This window comes from Gobio gobio, assembly GCF_949357685.1.
Source record: "Gobio gobio genome assembly, chromosome: 4".
NCBI classification, from domain to species: domain Eukaryota; kingdom Metazoa; phylum Chordata; class Actinopteri; order Cypriniformes; family Gobionidae; genus Gobio; species Gobio gobio.
The window spans coordinates 63,769,028-63,788,401 of record NC_137100.1 but is presented as its reverse complement, the minus strand read 5'-3'; the positions used below and the strand labels follow the sequence as shown (position 1 = coordinate 63,788,401).

Below are 19,374 nucleotides of genomic sequence, written 5' to 3'. Positions count from 1 at the left end.
CCGCTCTATGCCAGCGCTCCACTCATGAACCCTCACCGGTAAAATGACCTTTGCTCAAATCCCGCTCAGACATGACATTTATCTGTACTGTAGCCTACTATACTTGTTGTAGCCATTAAACTATGTATTTTGTTTCATATTTATGTTTAAATATTATAATGTTATTTTTTAATTTCATCTGATTATGAAAAGTGCAAAGATGTGAGGGGGTCAGAAATGATTTTGGTGGTTATTATATCTTGTTTAATATTAAGTTTTGTTTTGTAGAAAGCCTTTCTTTAAAGTGAATTTCATAATTGTATCTTAATTTGAATCAAGGTTTCTTCAGCCAATTGCCTGGGTTTAATAAATAAGAAGCAAATAGGCTATAGCAGACTATAATTGTGACATGAAGGCGCCGGAGCGATCACTTGTATTGCACATGAACTGGAGCGCATCTCATAAATAGACCCTAACTCAGCAGCTACTTGCCTCACAGACATGAGAAATATGTGTAGAAAGCTTGAAATGTCCAGTTTTAAACGAAAAGAAATAGGCTAGTTAAGCAAAGCGCAGTGTTCACGCTAGCAGCTCATGCCTGGCGTCTCAGAGCGGTCCTGCGTGTGCTGTGAGTTTAACACGCATTTTTAGACTAATTCTGACTTGTGCAACTTTGTACACATTTGTTTCTTAGTTGTAGTATTAGTTCTTACTTTGCTAAAAATATTAGGGATGCACCGGTTGACCGGCCAAAAACCGGAACCGGTTTTCTTTGTATTTTTCTGCCGATTTATCCGCAAGTGCGCCCGCGCGCACATACGCCTATATTGCAATCATTCGCGAACATGTCACTTGTGTGTTACAAACATAACCTGGAGAACTGAAATACGCTGAAGGGAATGAAGAGCCGCTTTCCTGCGCGAGCTGAAGTTGCGCAGTAGAAATGAAATACTATCAGTTCTGTAGCCTATAGGATGATCATTTTTATTTGGTAACACTTTAGAATAATGGTCATTAGTTAACATTAGTTAACTACATTAGTTAACATTAACTTATAATGAACTGCACTTATAAAGCGTTTATTAATCTTTGTTAATGTTAATTTCAACATTTACTAATGAGAGATAACTGCATTATTAAAATCTTGTTAACATTAGTTAATGCACTGTGAACTAACATGAACAAACCATGAACAGCTGGATTTATATTAACTAACGTTAACAAAGATGAAGAAATACAGTAACAAATGTACTGCTCATGGTTAGTTCATGTAAGTTAATACATTAACTAATATTAACTAATGCCCATTATTCTAAAGTGTTACCTTTTATTTTACCTTAAAATTACATTGACTTAATTTGATTTAAAAAGCACCTGCTGTAGCATCTTAGTTTTTTTCGTTGCACTAAACATTATTTGATTTAACATTTTGGAACAATTATATACTTTGGTTTTATTGAATTTCACTGGTAAAGACTTTTTTTCTTTACACTGAATTTAAAAACAAATGCTGATTTAAGTAACATATTTGTTTGGATTGCAGAATATGCAGTTATGCCTTTAATTTCACCTTTCAGCCTTTTAATTTCCAATTCAATTTCCTGTTAATTTCAGATTGCGGACTTGTTTTCATTAGCCAAAAGCCAATTTAGCCTGTTAAATACCAAATAAACATCTTGTTCATGTATACTTTCATTCTTTTATTGTGTAAAAAAAATAAAAAAAATAATGAAAAAAATCGGTATCGGAATCGGCCATGTAAAATCATGATCGGTGCATCACTAAAAAATATATACCTATTATTTCTGATTATGGCACAGCTTTCTGCCCACCCAATTATGCCAATAAAGTTATGATTAAAAAAACACAAATGCTTGATCAAGGGTCCGGCCCGAGGACAGTGCCGGAAATATCGGCCCAAGTTCGGGCTCGGGCAGAGAATCTAAACTCTATCTCTTGTCCAACAAAAGACACTCACTTTTGGCTTCTTACACAGAATAAGGCACACAACATATTTCATAGTATTGAAATGAATTGATAAAAAGTATAAATATATTTTATTATCATAAAAAAAATACCCGAGAAGGCTTGAAACCATATATTGTTGTGTGTTTATTAGTCATGTTTAATCAAAGCGTTTCAATCTTCTGTTTATTCAGCTACAGTGATAGTAGGATGCCCATAAGGATTTTCATGGAATGACGTGCGTTATATTCTGCGGGGCATATTTGAAGTTTCTGCGCGAGAGCGCCCTCTGGCTTTCAGATGAAGCAGCATGTACTGCTGATCACAGAGCCGTGCATGTGCGGTTTAATTCTAGATTAATCTAGTCAGATTTGTAAGATTATATCTCACAAAAGCGAGAAAAATTTCGAAATTCTGAGTTTATGTCTCACAATTGAGAAAAGAAAAAAGTCAGAATTGTGGGACATAAACTCGCAATAGAGGGAAAAAAGTAAATTGTGGGATATAAAAAAGGAAAAAAAGTTCATATATCACAATTAAGAGAAAAAAAGTTAAGATTACAAATTCGACCACCCTTTTTTTTTTTTTTATTCTGTGGAAACAGGTCTCCCTAAATATGCATCACTGAGGAAGAACGAGATGCTAGAAATGAAGTTTGTGAGATTCATGGCATCCAATGTATGAAAAGAGCAGCCAAGATAGCAAAGTCGACACGAACGCTTTTCTACTCACCCTTGCACACTCTCCTTTGCCAAAGATCTGCGGTATCGTCCCGTAAAGTGCTTGCAAAGTCATGAGGCCCTTGGCAGCGTGATACAGGCTTGTCTGATCGTTCTCTAAATAACATTCCTTCAGAAAACAAAACCAAGTTACTGTAAGGGACATTTTGAACATAGACCATATAAGGGGTTTTTGTTAAATATAATGGGAATTCTAGTTTTCTGTAGTAAACACATTTTGGTTTGATAACCTTTGATACTTTTCTCAATAGAACTAGCGTTCGTTGTCTCTATAGCCTTGAACAAGTTCTCGGAAAGTTTTGTTTTCACTCAGATAACACCAACTAAGGAGTTTGTTATTGTGTTGTTGTGTTATTGGCCCTCACCCATTTGAATGAGAGTATAAAAGAACGAGTGAGGGGCTTTGGGTTCTGCACAATTGCCGAATTGACTTTCTTGGCAAGAATAAAAGCTTTTAAAGGCACTTTGCTTGTGTTTTTCAATTTCAGCTTCACCATGATAATTATTAAAGTTTCTTTTCTCCACGACATTACGTAAACGTCTCAAAGCATTTGCTCAAGGATATGTCAGCTCCATATTGCAATTAAAACGCAGTCATATCGCACACTTTTCATGTTTTTCCTTAGTACTACAGACATCTGGGATGAGAATTACATTGGATTTTGATGTGGAACTTGTAATGATTATTTTGTTCAGAGATGCTATATTCAGGATATGAACACAAACCCGGAATATAAGTGACATGAACTCATGGTTTTACCCTAAAGGAACTCTCAGACTCCATGGAAAGGAGGTCTCCATCGTAAGGTATAAGGTCCAGAATGTACTCATCGATGTTTGTAAAAGAGTTAAGAACGCCTTTCTCCTTCAGCCGCTGCTCACACAGAAGACTCCGGCGAGGCACGAACAGGATGTGGAAATCTCGTGGCTGTAATTTATCCTCACTGCAACGCAAATCTTACAATGTATCATCAGCAAGGCAGCATTACGGTCAGTCACTACTGCAGAAAGCACTGCACCAAATCAAAACTAATCAGAATATCTGCTATAGAGACAGAGCGTATTTAGGCCACGCCCACACCGGGGGGGAAAACAATCCAACGCTCTCCATTGACTTTGCATTGCGTGAGGCTGCATCCTTGTCATTTCGGACTTATAACCAGTGTTGGGGAAAGTTACTTTGAAAAGTAAAACATTACAATATTGCGTTACTCCCTTAAAAAGTAACTAATTGAGTTACTTAGTTACTTTTTAAGAAAAGTAATGCGTTACGTTACTTTTGCGTTACTTTTTCTCACCTGGGCTGGGCTTGTTTTTGTTTATAACAAAAAAAGTTATATTTTTGTGCAACGGTAAAGATCTCTTCATACCAAAATTGAAATAATAAGCCCCAGGCTGAGGTAAAAATGCAAATTGACGCATGAACAGTAGAGGGCGCAGCTCTGGATAATGCTAGAAGAGGATGCAGGAGAAAAAAGTTTTACCAATAAAAACAAAAAATCTAATAATTTTCATCATCAAACATCAGCAGCAAGACATTGGTAAATTACATATAAAGGTAGATTATGCATAAAAATAGTTGTTTTATTTCACATTTAACTATTGGAGGTTTGCATAGTACTCTGATTTTGCATTTGACTGATTTTATATTAATGTGAAAAAGTAACTTGCATTACTTTTTTGAAAAAGTAACTCAGATATTTTGTTGTAAATTTGAAAAGTAATGCGTTACTTTACTAGTTACTTGGAAAAAGTAATATTATTACGTAACTCAAGTTACTTGTAATGCGTTACCCCCAACACTGGTATTAACAAAAAACAGAACAATGTCTAAAAGCTGATATGTGACAAGGTGTACAGCAAACAAGCTAAAAAACACAAATACGTTTTTATAAGCTGTCGACCCAAAAAAACGAGAGTTTAAGGAGACAAAAGTGGATAAAGGCAGTAAAACATGACGCTTCAGCTGAAGAATGGGTACATTTTGGGATCCTGACACTCAGTATGTCTCAGTATGCAGTAAATACTTTGTCACTGTTAAGTCAAATATCCAAATGTCAGGTTTATATATTATATTTCATTATATTCCCCTGCAGTGTGTGTAGTTCTCAGTGTAATATAACGTGTCGCACTCTGTCTCAATTGCCTGTATCCACTTTTTTGTCCTTAAACGCTCGTTTTTTGGGTCAACAGCTTATAAAAACTTCTGGGTTTTTGGTTGTGGGTTTTGTTTAGCTTGTTTGCTGTACACTTTGTCACATATTCGCTTTTAGACATTGTTCAGTTTTTTTGTTATAAGTCCGAAATGACAAGGAGGCGCTTCACGCAATGCAAAGTCAATGGAGAGCGTTGAATTGCCCCCCCCCCCCCCCCCCCCCGGTGGGCGTGGCCTTCAGATTATGACGCATGTCGCTCTGTCTCTATGGATGTTATAGTTGGAGAGCACCTATTGTCTCAATTTAAATATTCATAATAATACAGTTTTTTTTTTTAACTCGTCCTAGGCCATTTGTTCAGTTTAACGCTGGACACTCCTGCCAAAAGAACTCAGATTCGTCACATTTGATACATTGTTTTGTTCTTCACAGAAATGAGACTTACCTTGCAACATTTTCTGCAATGATGTCCATCAATTCCAACCTTGGTCGAACAAAAAACACAATATTCTTGACGGCAGCGGATGGTATACGACCCCCTTTGAGAGTGAACATTTTCTCGACTTCATGTTCCTTTTTGAAAAATAAATTAAGACAATCATCTTCTTGACAAGAAATACAATAATATTTAAACTATGTAAATGGGTAATAAAAAGAGCAAATGTCACCAGTGTTTAAATTATATATACATACGTATGTGTGTGTGTGTGTGTGTGTGTGTTTACACCGACCAGGTACAACATTATGACCTAATTGACCTGAAAAAATTCCTAATATTGTGTTGGGTCTGCCTTTTGCTGCCAAAACAGCCCTGACCCGTCGAGGCATGGACTCCACTAGACCCCTGAAGGTGTGCTGTGGTATCTGGCACCAAGATGTTAGCAGCAGATCCTTTAAGTCCTGTAAGTTGCCTCCATGGATCGGTCTTGTTTGTTCAGCACATCCCACAGATGCTCGATTGGATCTGGGGAATTTGGAGGCCAAGTCAACACCTCAGACTCGTACAGTAGCTCTTCTGTTTGAATGGACCACACGTTTCTCCACTGTTTCTTCCTTGGAGCACTTTTGAGCACTTTTCAAACTCACTCAAATCCTTACGCTTGCCCATTTTTCCTGCTTCTAACACATCAACTTGAAGGACAAAATGTTCGCTTGCTGCCTAATATATCCCACCCACTAACAGTTGTCGTGATGAAGAGATAATCAGTGTTATACACACACACACACGTTTTGCACTCACTACAGAATGTGTATATTTTTGGTACAATTTGTGTAGTTTCTCACCTTCAAAAGGGAATACTGAGCAATTAACCCGAAAGGTCCAGTAAGATACTCGTCCCAAACAATGGCCTTAATTTAAAAAAAATAACAACAACACATGAATTAAAGGATGATTATACGTTACATGTCGACTGACAGTATCGCTGAACAGCATTTGAAGTAGTGATCCTTGGCAACAATGAGGGAAGTAACGTTAGGTTTGAATACATGATAGTGTGACAGCAGGAGAATGACAGTGTAAGAGACTAATCTGGGTGTTTATTAGAGCAAAAAGCTTTACCTTGCTTCCCGAACATTTATCTAAAAATTCGCGCAGGTCTTTTCGTGCAGCCTCTCTCAAAATATTTAGGTTTACTCTGCCACAAAACAAATGCGACGCCATGTTCGTTAAAGCGCAATCATATGACTTTCACGGGCTCGGGATGTCACGTGATTCGCATTTCAAAATAAAAGCCAGCAGGTGTACATTTTATTACTCTAGTTCCCAGTATAATTTTATATAATTTAATTATCTTTTAAAATATACATTATATTGTAGTTTTAGTTTATTTTCGCTAAAAAAATTGTTTTGATCAATTACGAGGACGTTTACATGTTCGACATTACTGTTTGTTTCCAAGTCCACTAGTTTTCGACATTTTTGTTACGTGATATTCCGAGTGATTCGTTGTGAACGCCGCGAATTAGCGTAATCTGAAGAAAGACAATATACAGCGATCGTGAATAATTATAGTGTGTTACTGTTACGCGTGACTGGTTTCATGACATAGATTCCTGTCAAAGATCTGGCAACCATTAACCAGTGTCCCACGTTGGCTATTGAGAATGAGGAGATACGTCACGGTCGTGGGCGGAGTCTGAGCCCTACACCATTCTGGGATCCCACGCTATCGGTTGCCAGTGGTAACATTGTAAGAGCGATACAGAGATCAGAGCAGGAAAGACGGCTCGAGGAATTATCATCGCGGCGTTTAAGCGGAGAAATTACGAAAAAACTTAGAAGAAATGGAGAAGAAGAGGTCTCTTACAGGGAGAAACTTACTACCAGCGCCAAGCTGAGGTATTTAGAGAAGCTGATATCAAAAACGTTGACCCATACGAGCTGCCACGGCAGAACTCTTTACCACCTTGCACTGAAATGTTTCTATAAATATATTTCCTGTGCATTCTGAATAATAAATAAATATATCTCTCCACTATCCTGCAGCAGTCGAGTGCTCGTCATCATTAGCAGTGTTTTTCTCTTACTGATCATATTTTATACCTGTTGAGTTTATATTTTTAAATTAATTTGACTAAAAAATTAAATGATCGTTTGTGTGTGCTGGTACTTTTATTCCAGCCTTCTTAAGTAGAATGAATGCTCGGTACGTGCCTTAAATGGATGTAACGTTAACAATGTTAAAGATTGAATTAATCTTAAACAGTATGCACACATAGAGGAAAATGACAGTGAACTAGGCCTACCTTGAATATTAATTAAGCGTTTTGGGCATAAACATGTTTATAACATACAGTAAAATGACTGACAATGAAAAATGACAGAATAGAGATCAACATGTTTAATACAAATAAATAAAGGTTCGTATTGATCAAGTGTCTCACACTTCAGCATCGCGCTCACTAGACCATGTCTGACACCCTGTGGTGAAATAATGGCGTACGTTTACCAGCCGCTGCTTTCTCAGATCGGCTTGGGTGGATTAAAACTTCATGTTCAGTTGAGTTTGGAAAACTATGTACATAGTAATCATCAGAATATCTCTTCTCCAGTCTCTATCCGAATCCATTACCTGGCGGGCAGACCCCCAAAATGGCGGAAGGGGGCGGGGCGCTGTGTCGTGACGACATCTCCTCATTCTCAATTAGGGGTAGATATGCACCTTTTAGAGCCGAAAAAGAGAGAAGCATAGATAGGATTCAGGCAGGGCCGGATTTACCACCGGGCCGATTGGGCCGGTGCCCGGGGGCCTCCGACCTCTAGGGGGCCTCCAAGACCCCACTAACTGTGTGGCTTCATCCCTTTTTTTTTTTTTTTTATTAAAATAAAATGAATGAATGAGTGTGTGTTTGTGTGTATGTGTGTTAACAATAATTTATTTGCACACAAAAAAAAGTATCATGACCAGTGTCGGCTGTGTCTGATGAGCTTACTGCGGAAACTATTGATAGCTGCAAGACAGGCGGTAGAAGTGTGAAAAAAAGAGAGTTGAGGTCCGGACATCGAAAAAACAAACGACATGGATAAAAAAAACGGTGAAGCCACAAAACGGAAAGTATAAAGGGAGAAGAATACCAGAGAGGATTTAATTAGCATTATTCCAACCATCTCCACTTTTTTCAAAAGTCGGCTCGACGCAGATAAAGAGCCTGCACGGCGCGCCGGCGGTGACTGGTAGGTTAACGTAGACTACATTACCGTAGGCATCTATTACTTTTCCCCCTTATTAAAAACCCTGATTAAATGCCCGGATCGGTGCAGAAGCCTTCCGAGTCTGCGTCCACCGACCCACTTCCTAAATAATTATTTTTTTTTCTGATTTAGCTAGAGCGAGCTAGAGGCAAGCCCAGCACCTTTCATAAACTAAACTTTTCATACGATTTAACCACCCATCTGTCCCCGTACGATAGGTTGCTTTTTAAATCATGTTACGTTGTTGTATTAATGTTGACTGTTCGTTTGTATGACCAGATGTGTTCGAGGCTTATCAATGCAAAGCCTAATATGTGGGACTCATTCTCTAGTTGAGGGTACATTCACGTAATATTTCACTTTTTTTTTTCTTTCTATAATTACATAATTATATCTTTCGTCTTTCCTGTCAGATCACTGCAGAAGTATCGCTTTGTTGTTTTTAATCTTTAAGCTAATATTTAATCGTTAGGCTGATTAAATCACTATTTTATGTGATTAAAAAGCGCTTATTTATGCATTTTACATAAACTATTTGCTCAAGTAGCTACTAATAATCATATAATCTAACTTGCAGGGCTATTATTGGGGTTATAACTTAAGTAACTAAGTTAACTCAAACTAAAACTAAGAACATGAAAACATAAAAACCTAAAATATATTTTTATTTCAGCTAGTCATTTGTCATTTCCATTTAGTTTAACTTGATTTAACAAAATAATTAAAACGGAAATAAAAATATTTTAAAAATAAAATCTGTATTTATTTGTAAAAAACAATTAGCCTATTATTTCACATGATCATGCCCAATGATATCCTAAACAATGTTGATATTGAAGGATATGGAAACAAATATAGTGAATGTAGGCTATGCAATATATTATGTGCAAAAAGGTGGTTAATGCTTTTGTTTTTAGATTCACTAAAGGCTAAACTTTAGTAAAAATTTAAATAAAAGCACAAACTAAATATTAGCCTTCATTTGAATACCCCATTATAATGGTCACTTTTATAAAAATATACATAAAATTCTCCAACAAATAATTTAGTAATATGTAGTCTATATTTTAGTCCATGGGCATAGGCCCTTTTTAGGGGGGCTTCATCCCCCCCAAACTTCTGCCCAGCCCCCCTAAACAAATGTGTGATTAATCTTTCAAACATATGAAACTGACGGAGGCTTCGTCCCATCTTTAATCAGCGAGTTCTTCAATCCGCAACGGCCCTGAACAGAGCGCATGTCAGAAGCAGAGGTGTGTGTGTGTGTGTGTGTTGATCTGAGCCTCATTGGTCTGTCACCGCTCGTCAATGTCAAAATATTTGAGAAAACCAATCAAATCAGAGTAGGCGGGCTTTATGTTCACACAGAAGCTGCTGAGGCTGAGCGCAAATTTTGGCAGCACGACTCAACGTCAAGTGCGAGATATGAAGCTAAACTAAACATTTCATATTTGTCAGCTGCTTCTGTAAGTCAGAAATGTTCACTCAAATGAATAAACTTTTGACTAATTTCGACATTTTCAATTGAATTGGCCAATGTCATTTAAAATATAGCTAATTAACAAATAAGAAATATTGACAAAGCCGTTTTCATCCAATTAGGCATAAGATTAATAGTAATGAATGTGTGCATATTGTAAATTAATAATTCCATTTGTAGCATTCAGTAAATAAAAAAGTTCAGCTTTTTTCACAGCCTGTACTGGGCAGATTAATAATGAATGTGTGCATATTGTGAATTAATTTAATAAATTTAGTTACCTAGCTTTCCTAGTAGCGTAAATTAACATGTCTATAAAAATTATTCATAAAACATATAAATATCAGTAAAACATATGTTTTACTGTCTTCACTGACGAAAATGGAAAAACTTTATCATTCATATCTACCCACTGACATGGTTTTCAAGGTATTGCTATATCTAATTTTTTGGCGTTCAGAACAACTTAAAATGCACATTAGGTAGATCATAGAAATTAAAATTCTCTCGGGGGAGCAAGCCCCCGAACCCCCCTAACTACCTCACATTTGGGATCTCAGTGATTATAAACCTGCCTACATTGTATGATTAAGGGATGTACAATATGGTCATGCAGAATATGGCATTAATATTTGCTTTATAAGTAATAATAAACTGCCAATATCCTAATATGCAGTTAATAGTAAGAATTGCCCGTTTTAGTCAGAATGATTGCACTATTGTGCTTCTTTTGATTCTATTCAATTGTGCACGCTCATTCACGGAAGCTTGAATTTTAGCGGAGATTCACTTGCAGAAAGCTCGTCCTCTCCTGACAGGGCTGCACAATTGATCGAATTTGTAATCGTGATTACAATTACGGAGGCCACAATTATGTAATCGTTCAATAAAATGTAATCACAATAACAAAAAAAAAAGTAACTTAGGCTATAGGCCTATTATTCTGTGTAGCTACTTTTCTTCCTACGGTTATATTAATTTTCTGATATCTAAAATTATATATAGCCTACATTTTTTATTTTATTTTACTTTTTTTATTTAATGAAATCAAACAAATGTAGCCTATATTTGAATGTAATTTTGAGGCTTTATGCTACAGAAAAAAAAAAAAAAATTCTCAAACGCATTAAACAGCACAAATCTTTTACACAGGGCAAACTGCTTAAAACTTGTTAACTGTGTTACCAGTTATTTTGAAGCCCTTAATATAAGCGTGTCATGTTTAGGACAAATTGTTTTTTTAGCTGTGTGAGTTTGGGCCATGAGTTCTGGGGGGCCTCCGATTTTGTGCCCAGGGGCCTCTGCTTTCTAAATCCGTGCCTGGATTCAGGTTATTAGATATTTTGAGGATCATTATTCTATGTTTATTAAAATATACACTGACGCATCAAAAACAGATAATAATAGAGTAGGAGCAGCGTTCAGTATACCAGATTTAAATGTTATATTAAATAAAAGAGTTAGTGATAATTTATCAGAATTTACAGGGGAATTGTTGGCAATTCTTTTAGCACTTGAGTGGGTAGAAAATAATAAGCCAAGTAAAGTGTTAATAGGGTCAGATTCAAGTAGTGTTCTAACAAGTTTTAAAAACACGCAGTCGGAAGCAAGCACAAATTGTTTATAGAGTCAATAAATTAGGAGTGATAGTGAAATTCCTCTGGATTCCAGCCCATATAGGAGTAGACGGAAATGAATTGGCAGACAAATATGCAAAAAGTGCAACAAAAAAAGGTAAAGAGGTAAATATTGAAGTAAATTATAGTAAGCCGGAAGGTCCCCAGAAAATTCCAGAGAATTAAAAAGACAAAGCAAAAATGGTTCAAGTCTAACGAACATTCTAACTGTTTCTTGCTGTATACAAACTTTCCAGAATGTTTTAATATTATGGATATTTTTCTTACACACACCCATCGATTCACTTCAGAAGGCCTTTATTAAAGGAACACTCCACTTTTTTTGAAAATAGGCTCATTTTACGAGTCCCCTAGAGTTAAATAGTTGAGTTTTATCGTTTTTGAACCTATTCAGCCGATCTTTGTATCTGGCGGTAGCACTTTTAGCATAGCTTAGCATACATCATTGATTCTGATCAGTCCATTAGCATCTCATTCAAAAAATGACCGGAGACACTTTCAATATTTTTCCTTTTTAAAACTTGACTCTTCTACAGTTACATCGTGTGCTAAGACCAACTGAAAATGAAAAGTTGCGATTTTCTACACCTATATGGAACTACTTTCTCATTCCTGCGTAATAGTCGCGGATCTTCGCGGCCGCACCATGGCTGCAGCGGCGCAATGATATTACGCAGCGCCTGAAAGTAGCCCCAGCTAGGGAACATTCAATGTGACCGCCACTAAGTTTGTGTAGTTGCAGAGAAAGTTTCAGGCTTGCAGCCGACAAATTGTGTTGTGGATTTAGCTGTGTGATTAGCCATGGTTCTGTGTGTTGTAAAGGGCTGTGATAGTAAGTCGAAGGTGTAACTACCACCATGTTTCACAGAATACCAACCAATCATTGCGCCGCTGCAGCCGTGGTACGGCCGCGAAGATCCGCGATTATTACGCCGGAATGAGAAAGTAGTTCCTAGCCATATAGGTGTAGAAAATCGCAACTTTTCATTTTCAGTTGGTCTTAGCACACGATGTAACTGTAGAAGAGTCAAGTTTTAAATAGGAAAAATATTGAAAGTGTCATTTTTTGAATGAGATGCTAATGGACTGATCAGAATCAATGATGTATGCTAAGCTATGCTAAAAGTGCTACCGCCAGATACAAAGATCGGCTGAATAGGTTCAAAAACGATAAAACTCAACTATTTAACTCTAGGGCACTTGTAAAATGAGCCAATTTTCAAAAAAAGTGGAGTGTTCCTTTAACCCCCGGAGTCGTGTGGGGCACTTTTATGATGGATGGATGCACTTTTTTGGGCTTCAAATTTTGGGCTGTCATTATAAAGCTTTTTACATAACTCTGATTGTATTCGTCTGAAAGAACAATGTCATATACACCTAAGATGACTTGAGAGTGAGTAAGTTATGGGATAATTTTCATATTTGGGTGAACTATCCCTTTAAACGTAGCCAATTTAAGTTTGGAAACAATATGTAGTATTTATAATGTCACACTTTTTATCTAACAGTTTTTAATGTTTTTCATACATAAAAATATATTAATTGATTTTAGGAAGGGGGTCCCTCATAAAAGGTTCATCATATTGGGGGGCATATTGTAGAACCCCTGTTCTACAGTATCCAGAAGAAAGTAGGAGAAATAAGGGAAAATAATAGAAATAGAAAAGAAGAGGACATTATTTCGAGAATGAGGTTTGGGCATACTGGATTAAATAGTACGCTTAAGATAATAGGGAAACATGAAAGTGGGTAATTATAGAACATGTAATTATAAATTGTCGTAGGTACAAGCAGGAAAGGATTATTCTGAAAGATAGGCTATGTAGAGAAAAAAAAAGATTAGAAATTAAGGAAATATTACAAATGAATTCTGGGCATGTGGGGTATAAAGCAATATTTGGAAAAAACTGGGCTTATTAGAAGGATATCGAGTTTGGAATGAGGGGAATAGTAATGTATTATTATTATTATTATTATAAATATTATTATTTATTTAGGTTTTGGGTATCGTAAGCTTTTCTGATCCACACTCCATTTCAGAAGGTAGCGGTAATGCACACTAAAAAGTTGTTTGCCAACCGCCATTAAAAAGAAAGAGAAGAAGAAGAAGATCTGGCAACCTTTCTCTGCCAAAGCGAACGCGTCTCTGAAGTTTGAGTTCATCGCCAGTTGAAGGCGAGCGAGGAGAAAATGCTGCGCACTGTTATCTCCCGAACTTTTCCTTACGTTTTTCGTATCTCAGCATGTCAGCATTCAACGATTCCTGCACCGAACATTCACCCAGACGTTCACTACAACAAGGTAATGTTTAAAACGCTGGGGCTTTAAATCACATGTTAATCCCCATTGGCAGTGACATGTCTCGTGTTGCTAATATTCTAACTCACTACAACTTAATTCAGTGTTTGCAATCTCATCATTACGCGGAAAGTCGCGTGATATTTTCATGATCCTCAAAAATGTCTGTCGTTGCTATTTAATGTATGTGTGGAAGACATTCGTTTAACATGTTAATGATCTTGGCATGTTTTCAAACTCCGCCTCCATCACGAAAAAATTCCTTTCACTGTTTATCTTCTCTCTCTCTCTCTCTCTCTCTCTCTCTCTCTCTCTCTCTCTCTCTCTCTCTCTCTCTCTCTCTCTCTCTCTCTCTCTCTCTCTCTCTCTCTCTCTCTCTCTCTCTCTCTCTCTCTCTCTCTCTCTCTCTCTCTCTCTCTCTCTCTCAAATTAGCTTTATTGGCATGACAAATTATACATTGTATTGCCAAAGCATTTATATGAGCATTAATAATAATAATAATAAAAACAACTGTTCTTTATTGAACAAGCGTGGGAAAACAGGGGGAATAAATACAGTGTATGTATGTTACTTTCAGTGGTGTGTGTGTGTGTGTGTGTGTGTGTGTGTCCCCTCACGAAAATAAACCATGGTTTTTACTACAAATAAAACCAAAAAAACATGGTCATTGTAGTAAAACCATGGTAACCGCAAATTAACCATGGTTTTGCTTCTCTTACCATAGTTTAACCATGGTATTTGTGGTAAAACTGTAGTTATATTAATGGTATTCAATTAGCCAAAAAACCATGGTTACTACATTTTTACTACAATAAAACCATGGTTAATTTTCGTAGGGGTTTGCATATGTGTGTGTACAAGACTCTCTCTCTCTCTCTCTCTCTCTCTCTCTCTCTCTCTCTCTCTCTCTCTCTCTCTCTCTCTCTCTCTCTCTCTCTCTCTCTCTCTCTCTCTCTCTCTCTCTCTCTCTCTCTCTCTCTCTCTCTCTCTCTCATATGGAAGCTTGTTTCCACCACTGAATAAAAAAATGAACAAGGTAATTGCGACCTTTTCTCTCGCAATTTTCTTGCAATTATGAGTTTATAACTTTTTTGGGGGAAAGTGTTTTCCTCCTTTTAGACCGTATAAGTCGCAAATTGCGAGTTTATATCATAAAAATTCAGAATTGCAGTTGCGAGAAAACTTTATCATCTGTATTGTATTGAGTTATACATATTCTAACTATAATATATAAAAAAGAAAATCACTTCAACTTTTGAAATGGATGTTTTCATGAACTTTGAGCCAAGTTCTCAGAACTCAAATCACACACAAATGCTCTCTAAGCATTGTTTAAATATTCTGTTCTCTTTCAATTGAAAATAAATAAATAATAATAAACAAAAATTAGCTGCATTACAGACAAATATATATTTTTGAATGTAAACATCTCTTGGCAGTTTTCTTCTACCGCAATAGCGTTTGTAAGGGCTGCATTACACTCTAGCGCTACAGCGGTCAAATTGCGATATTGCAGGCGCTTACATTAGGTCACGTGAGATCAAACGACTACTCGACAACAAAGATATTTGTCGACAATTTGTTATTGTCGACAATGTCGACTAATCGTTTCAGCCCTAATTTGAGCTTTAAACAACTACATTATCGACTGAAAAAGTCTTAAAACTACGTTTTGTCACACATTTACAGTAGATTTGAACCAAAAAGACGTGTAAACACAGCCCATGTCAGCCATTTCTCAACGAGACGAGCTGCTGGCAGAAGCCCCGCCCATGATGTGAATTTGCGTCTGTTGTGAAGTTATTTGTCACGCACGAATGAAGCGAGTAAACTCAAAATGTTAAAGCGTCCAACTTTGCGCGAATAGCGCGATTTATTTGCGTCATTCGCGTCCGGTGTGAACGCCACATTACGGTTGGAGGGGAGTGAGTTAAGGATATTCAAACCCAAGCCGACACACAGTCGTCATCGGAAAGGGAACGCCATTCAAGCCCGGAAGTTACTTTTCAGATTTTGATTAAGGATTACCACGGCAAACAATTTTTTTATGTGTATTAACTTGCACGGATTAGTTGTTCTCCCTAAGACCTGTAATGTGGGCTAAAAAGGGGAATAAGATCGATTTTGATTTCACGAGGACTTTAACATGAGCTCAATGAGATTCTGCTCCTTCTGGAGTCTGTCTCTAGTGGCCAGTCGATGAATTGCAGTTTGAGTCACTTCCGTATTGGCTTCAAGAGAAACTGCGGGAGATTGCCGCTTGGCTTCACTCCTGGATAACGAAAAATTAGCAAAGGGGCGGGATGTGGGAGGAGCTGAGGTGCCTTGTCTATGCCCTAGCCTAGCTCAACCATAGTCGCAATCCACCTGTCACTCAAAGTGGCCGCGCCCTTAATTATGCAGAACTTTAAGGCTTATATAATGTAAACGAATGAGTTATAAATAAATTCACCCCCCTCACAGTCGTCATGGAGGGCAAAATTAGCCGTATAGACCACAAAACAATTTTTGTACCAGACTGTAAAGTTGTGCATTTTAACATGGGGGAGATACAGATTAGACTCCCTTCTGGAGTCTGTCTCTAGCGGCCAGTCGATGAATTGCAGTTTGAGTCACTTCTGTATTGGTTTCAAGAGACCGTGGGAGGTTGCCGCTTGGTTACAACCAGCAGAATCTCATTGAGCTCATGTTAAAATGCCCAACTTTACAGCAGAGGAAAACATGTTTACAGGCTGGTACAAATTGTGGTTTTGGTCTATACGGCTAATTTTGCCCTTCATGACGACTGTGAGGGGGGTGAATTTTTTTTATAACTCATTCGTTTACATTATATAAAGCCTTAAAGTTCTGCATAATTAAGGGCGTGGCCACTTTGAGTGACAGGTGGATAGCCATTTATCTGCTGTCTGTTAGTCATCACGTCACCTCAGCTCCGCCCACGTCCCGCCTCTTTGTCCATTTTCTGTTATCCGGGAGTGACGCCCGATGACAAGATGGCGACGGCCAGCTCGACCCTACTTTACGCTTCAAAACTGCTCTTCAGAATCCTATGGGTGACGTCACGGACACACACTACTAGTGTTAGACCGATATATCGGGCCGATATTTGCGATTTTTACGTGTATCGGCATCGGCCGATACAAGGCTGCTGCGTTGGCCGATATTTTTTCCCCTGCATTATTTACAGACAGGCGTCCACAGGGCAGCTCTCACCGTCTTCAAACTGTCTTGCTCTCCCTCCCTCGCGCATTTTAATCAAAATCAATGAGAATTGACACGATGGTAAAAAGTCGAAAAACTGAAGTTTCACGTGGAGCATTGGGAGATTTTTTCCTGAATTACCGCTGGTGTTGCTCTACAAGAGATTAAGTTGAGTGCACCTACACTCTAAAAAATGCTGGATCAAAACAACCCAATTGCTGGGTTAGTCCATATTCAACCCAACTTGGGTTATTTTTAACCCAGCATTTTTTAGAGTGTAACCATTAAATGACTAGGTTGTAAATAGTTTTAAAATTAAGTATAGTACAGTCAGCGTACACTTTATTATGCTGTTTCATTGTTGATAATGTGTGCAATAGTGTAATTATTTTATTTATGCTTAAATATTTATTTTCAGAATTTATTTGCACCACTGAACTCTTTTTTTCTTTTTCTACATCACCTATTTTTTATTATTTGTTAAATAGTTTTTTTTAGTTCAATAAATGTTCCTTTTTTAAATTGTAAATTTTAAATTGTTATCATCATGATCATTGTGTCATTTTTATGTTGTAAATTGAGGGAGCAAAAGCAGTATCGGCTCCAAATATCGGCTCAAGAAAATCGGCAGCCCGTATCGGTCATCGGCTAAGGCTGATGAAAAAAAATCCATATCGGTCGATCCCTACACACTACGTCCAAATTTTTTCACAATCTATGGTTACAACCCTAAATACTGCAAAGAAATGTAATGTGCATGTGCAACCTGCGCATACAAACTACTGATGATGAAATTTGCATCACACACTGTACATTAATTTCTACTACTTCTGTTACACTTTTGCCGGAACCAATCACAGACTGGCTTATCCACCTGGCGCGCTATTGGCGGGTTTACCGCGATGACAGATCACACGTTGAGCACGCCTCTTGTGGTCTGATTGGAGTCATTTGAATTATGCTCGTTGATCACGCCTCTTGTGCAGAAGAAAATACAGAGCAGACTCACCAGACCAATGTTCAATCTTAAATTGAGCTTGGTCTGGTGATAGCCAGACAAGAATGCTGACCCTCGTGTACGCACAAAAAGTGAAGTATACTTTGGCCTTTAGATAGCGTTCTATGAGTGTGTCGTGACTTGTGTGTACTTAAAGCCTGTCAATCAAAAGTAGTGCAGCCTCAGGCTGAACAAGCCTTTAGACATTAGACCTTACAAAATCACATTTGTGGAGACCCCAAACAATCCTGAGCATGTGTTGATTTTGAGGATAAAATGGCTTTATAATAGAACAGAATAATTTAACTAGTTGAGCAAAGATGCTATGTTGGTTGGTGATTATATTATAATATTTGATGTTTTAATTTACATTTATTTTAAAGATGTCACGTTGTGTGGCGTTATGTTTTAAAGTTACAGTAAAAAAAAAGCAATGTTGCTTTTGCAATGCAACTCATTGAAATAGCTTTGACATGTAGGACTATCTCATGATGCATCACATTATCATCCTTACATCATACCACATTTTTTCCTCCATTTCGTTCAGCCCTAGTTTTAGCTGTCATAACTTACTGCCAGTGCCATGTAAATATTATATTCATTGATCTGCAATGTGACAAAGATAACAGGAAATGTTGACTTTGAATTCGACATGTCAATGTGCCTCTTTTTTCCCTCTGCAGCTTTTCATTAACAATGAGTGGCACGATGCAGAAAGCAAGAAAACCTTTCCAACCGTCAATCCTTCTACTGGGGAAGTTATCTGCCAAGTCGCAGAGGGAGATAAGGTAGATGTTTGAATTTTGAATTTCATATCGAAGGAATAATAAATGTCTTAAACCCAGTGGTAAACTGGGCACTTTTCAGTTGGTTTAGGTTGTGTCTGGTTAAACCGGATGAACATCAATATCTTTTTACTCTCTATACAATTCAATAAAGTCTTTTGAAGTAACATGATAGCTTTGTGTGAGGAACAGACCTAAATTTAAGTTATTCAGTGAAAATGTATTATTTATTATTGATCGTATATTCTTATGTAGTTTTTTGTAAATGAGAATAGACAGGAACATGACTTGAACAAACACCCTGATGATAATGCGTCTGCTTGTCTTTCCTACGCCAGGAGCAGTTGTCTTAAAAATAGCTTTGTTTATTTATTTAATACATGTAAGATAGCCTGCTTATACTGAACTGATGTTACCTCTAAACATAATGTAATAAGCATA

The 19,374-nt window shown here is 37.3% G+C and overlaps 2 protein-coding genes across 4 annotated transcripts in view; one reads left to right on the top strand and one right to left on the bottom strand.

The window, feature by feature from the left end:
• vps33a (VPS33A core subunit of CORVET and HOPS complexes) overlaps positions 1-6,545 on the bottom strand; it is a 33,722-nt gene extending 27,177 nt beyond the window's left edge. The window contains exons 1-5 of one of the 3 annotated variants that reach the window (XM_079815922.1): positions 6,402-6,545; positions 6,125-6,190; positions 5,286-5,413; positions 3,445-3,628; positions 2,677-2,793 (exon numbers count right to left, since the gene is read on the bottom strand). In XM_079815922.1, the coding sequence (XP_079672048.1) occupies positions 2,677-2,793; positions 3,445-3,628; positions 5,286-5,413; positions 6,125-6,190; positions 6,402-6,503 (597 nt within the window). In that variant the 5' untranslated portion in view covers positions 6,504-6,545. Of the gene's footprint in view, positions 1-2,676; positions 2,794-3,444; positions 3,629-5,285; positions 5,805-6,124; positions 6,290-6,401 lie in introns of all 3 variants that reach the window. The other 2 variants (XM_079815924.1, XM_079815923.1) reach the window with 2 other exon arrangements.
• A 7,186-nt stretch (positions 6,546-13,731) lies between these two features.
• The window catches only part of aldh2.2 (aldehyde dehydrogenase 2 family member, tandem duplicate 2), a 31,052-nt gene continuing 25,409 nt past the window's right edge, over positions 13,732-19,374 (top strand). Inside the window, exons 1-2 of the mRNA XM_079815559.1 lie at positions 13,732-13,952; positions 18,832-18,936. Coding sequence (XP_079671685.1) covers positions 13,842-13,952; positions 18,832-18,936 — 216 coding nt within the window. The 5' untranslated portion in view covers positions 13,732-13,841. The remainder of the gene's footprint in view (positions 13,953-18,831; positions 18,937-19,374) is intronic.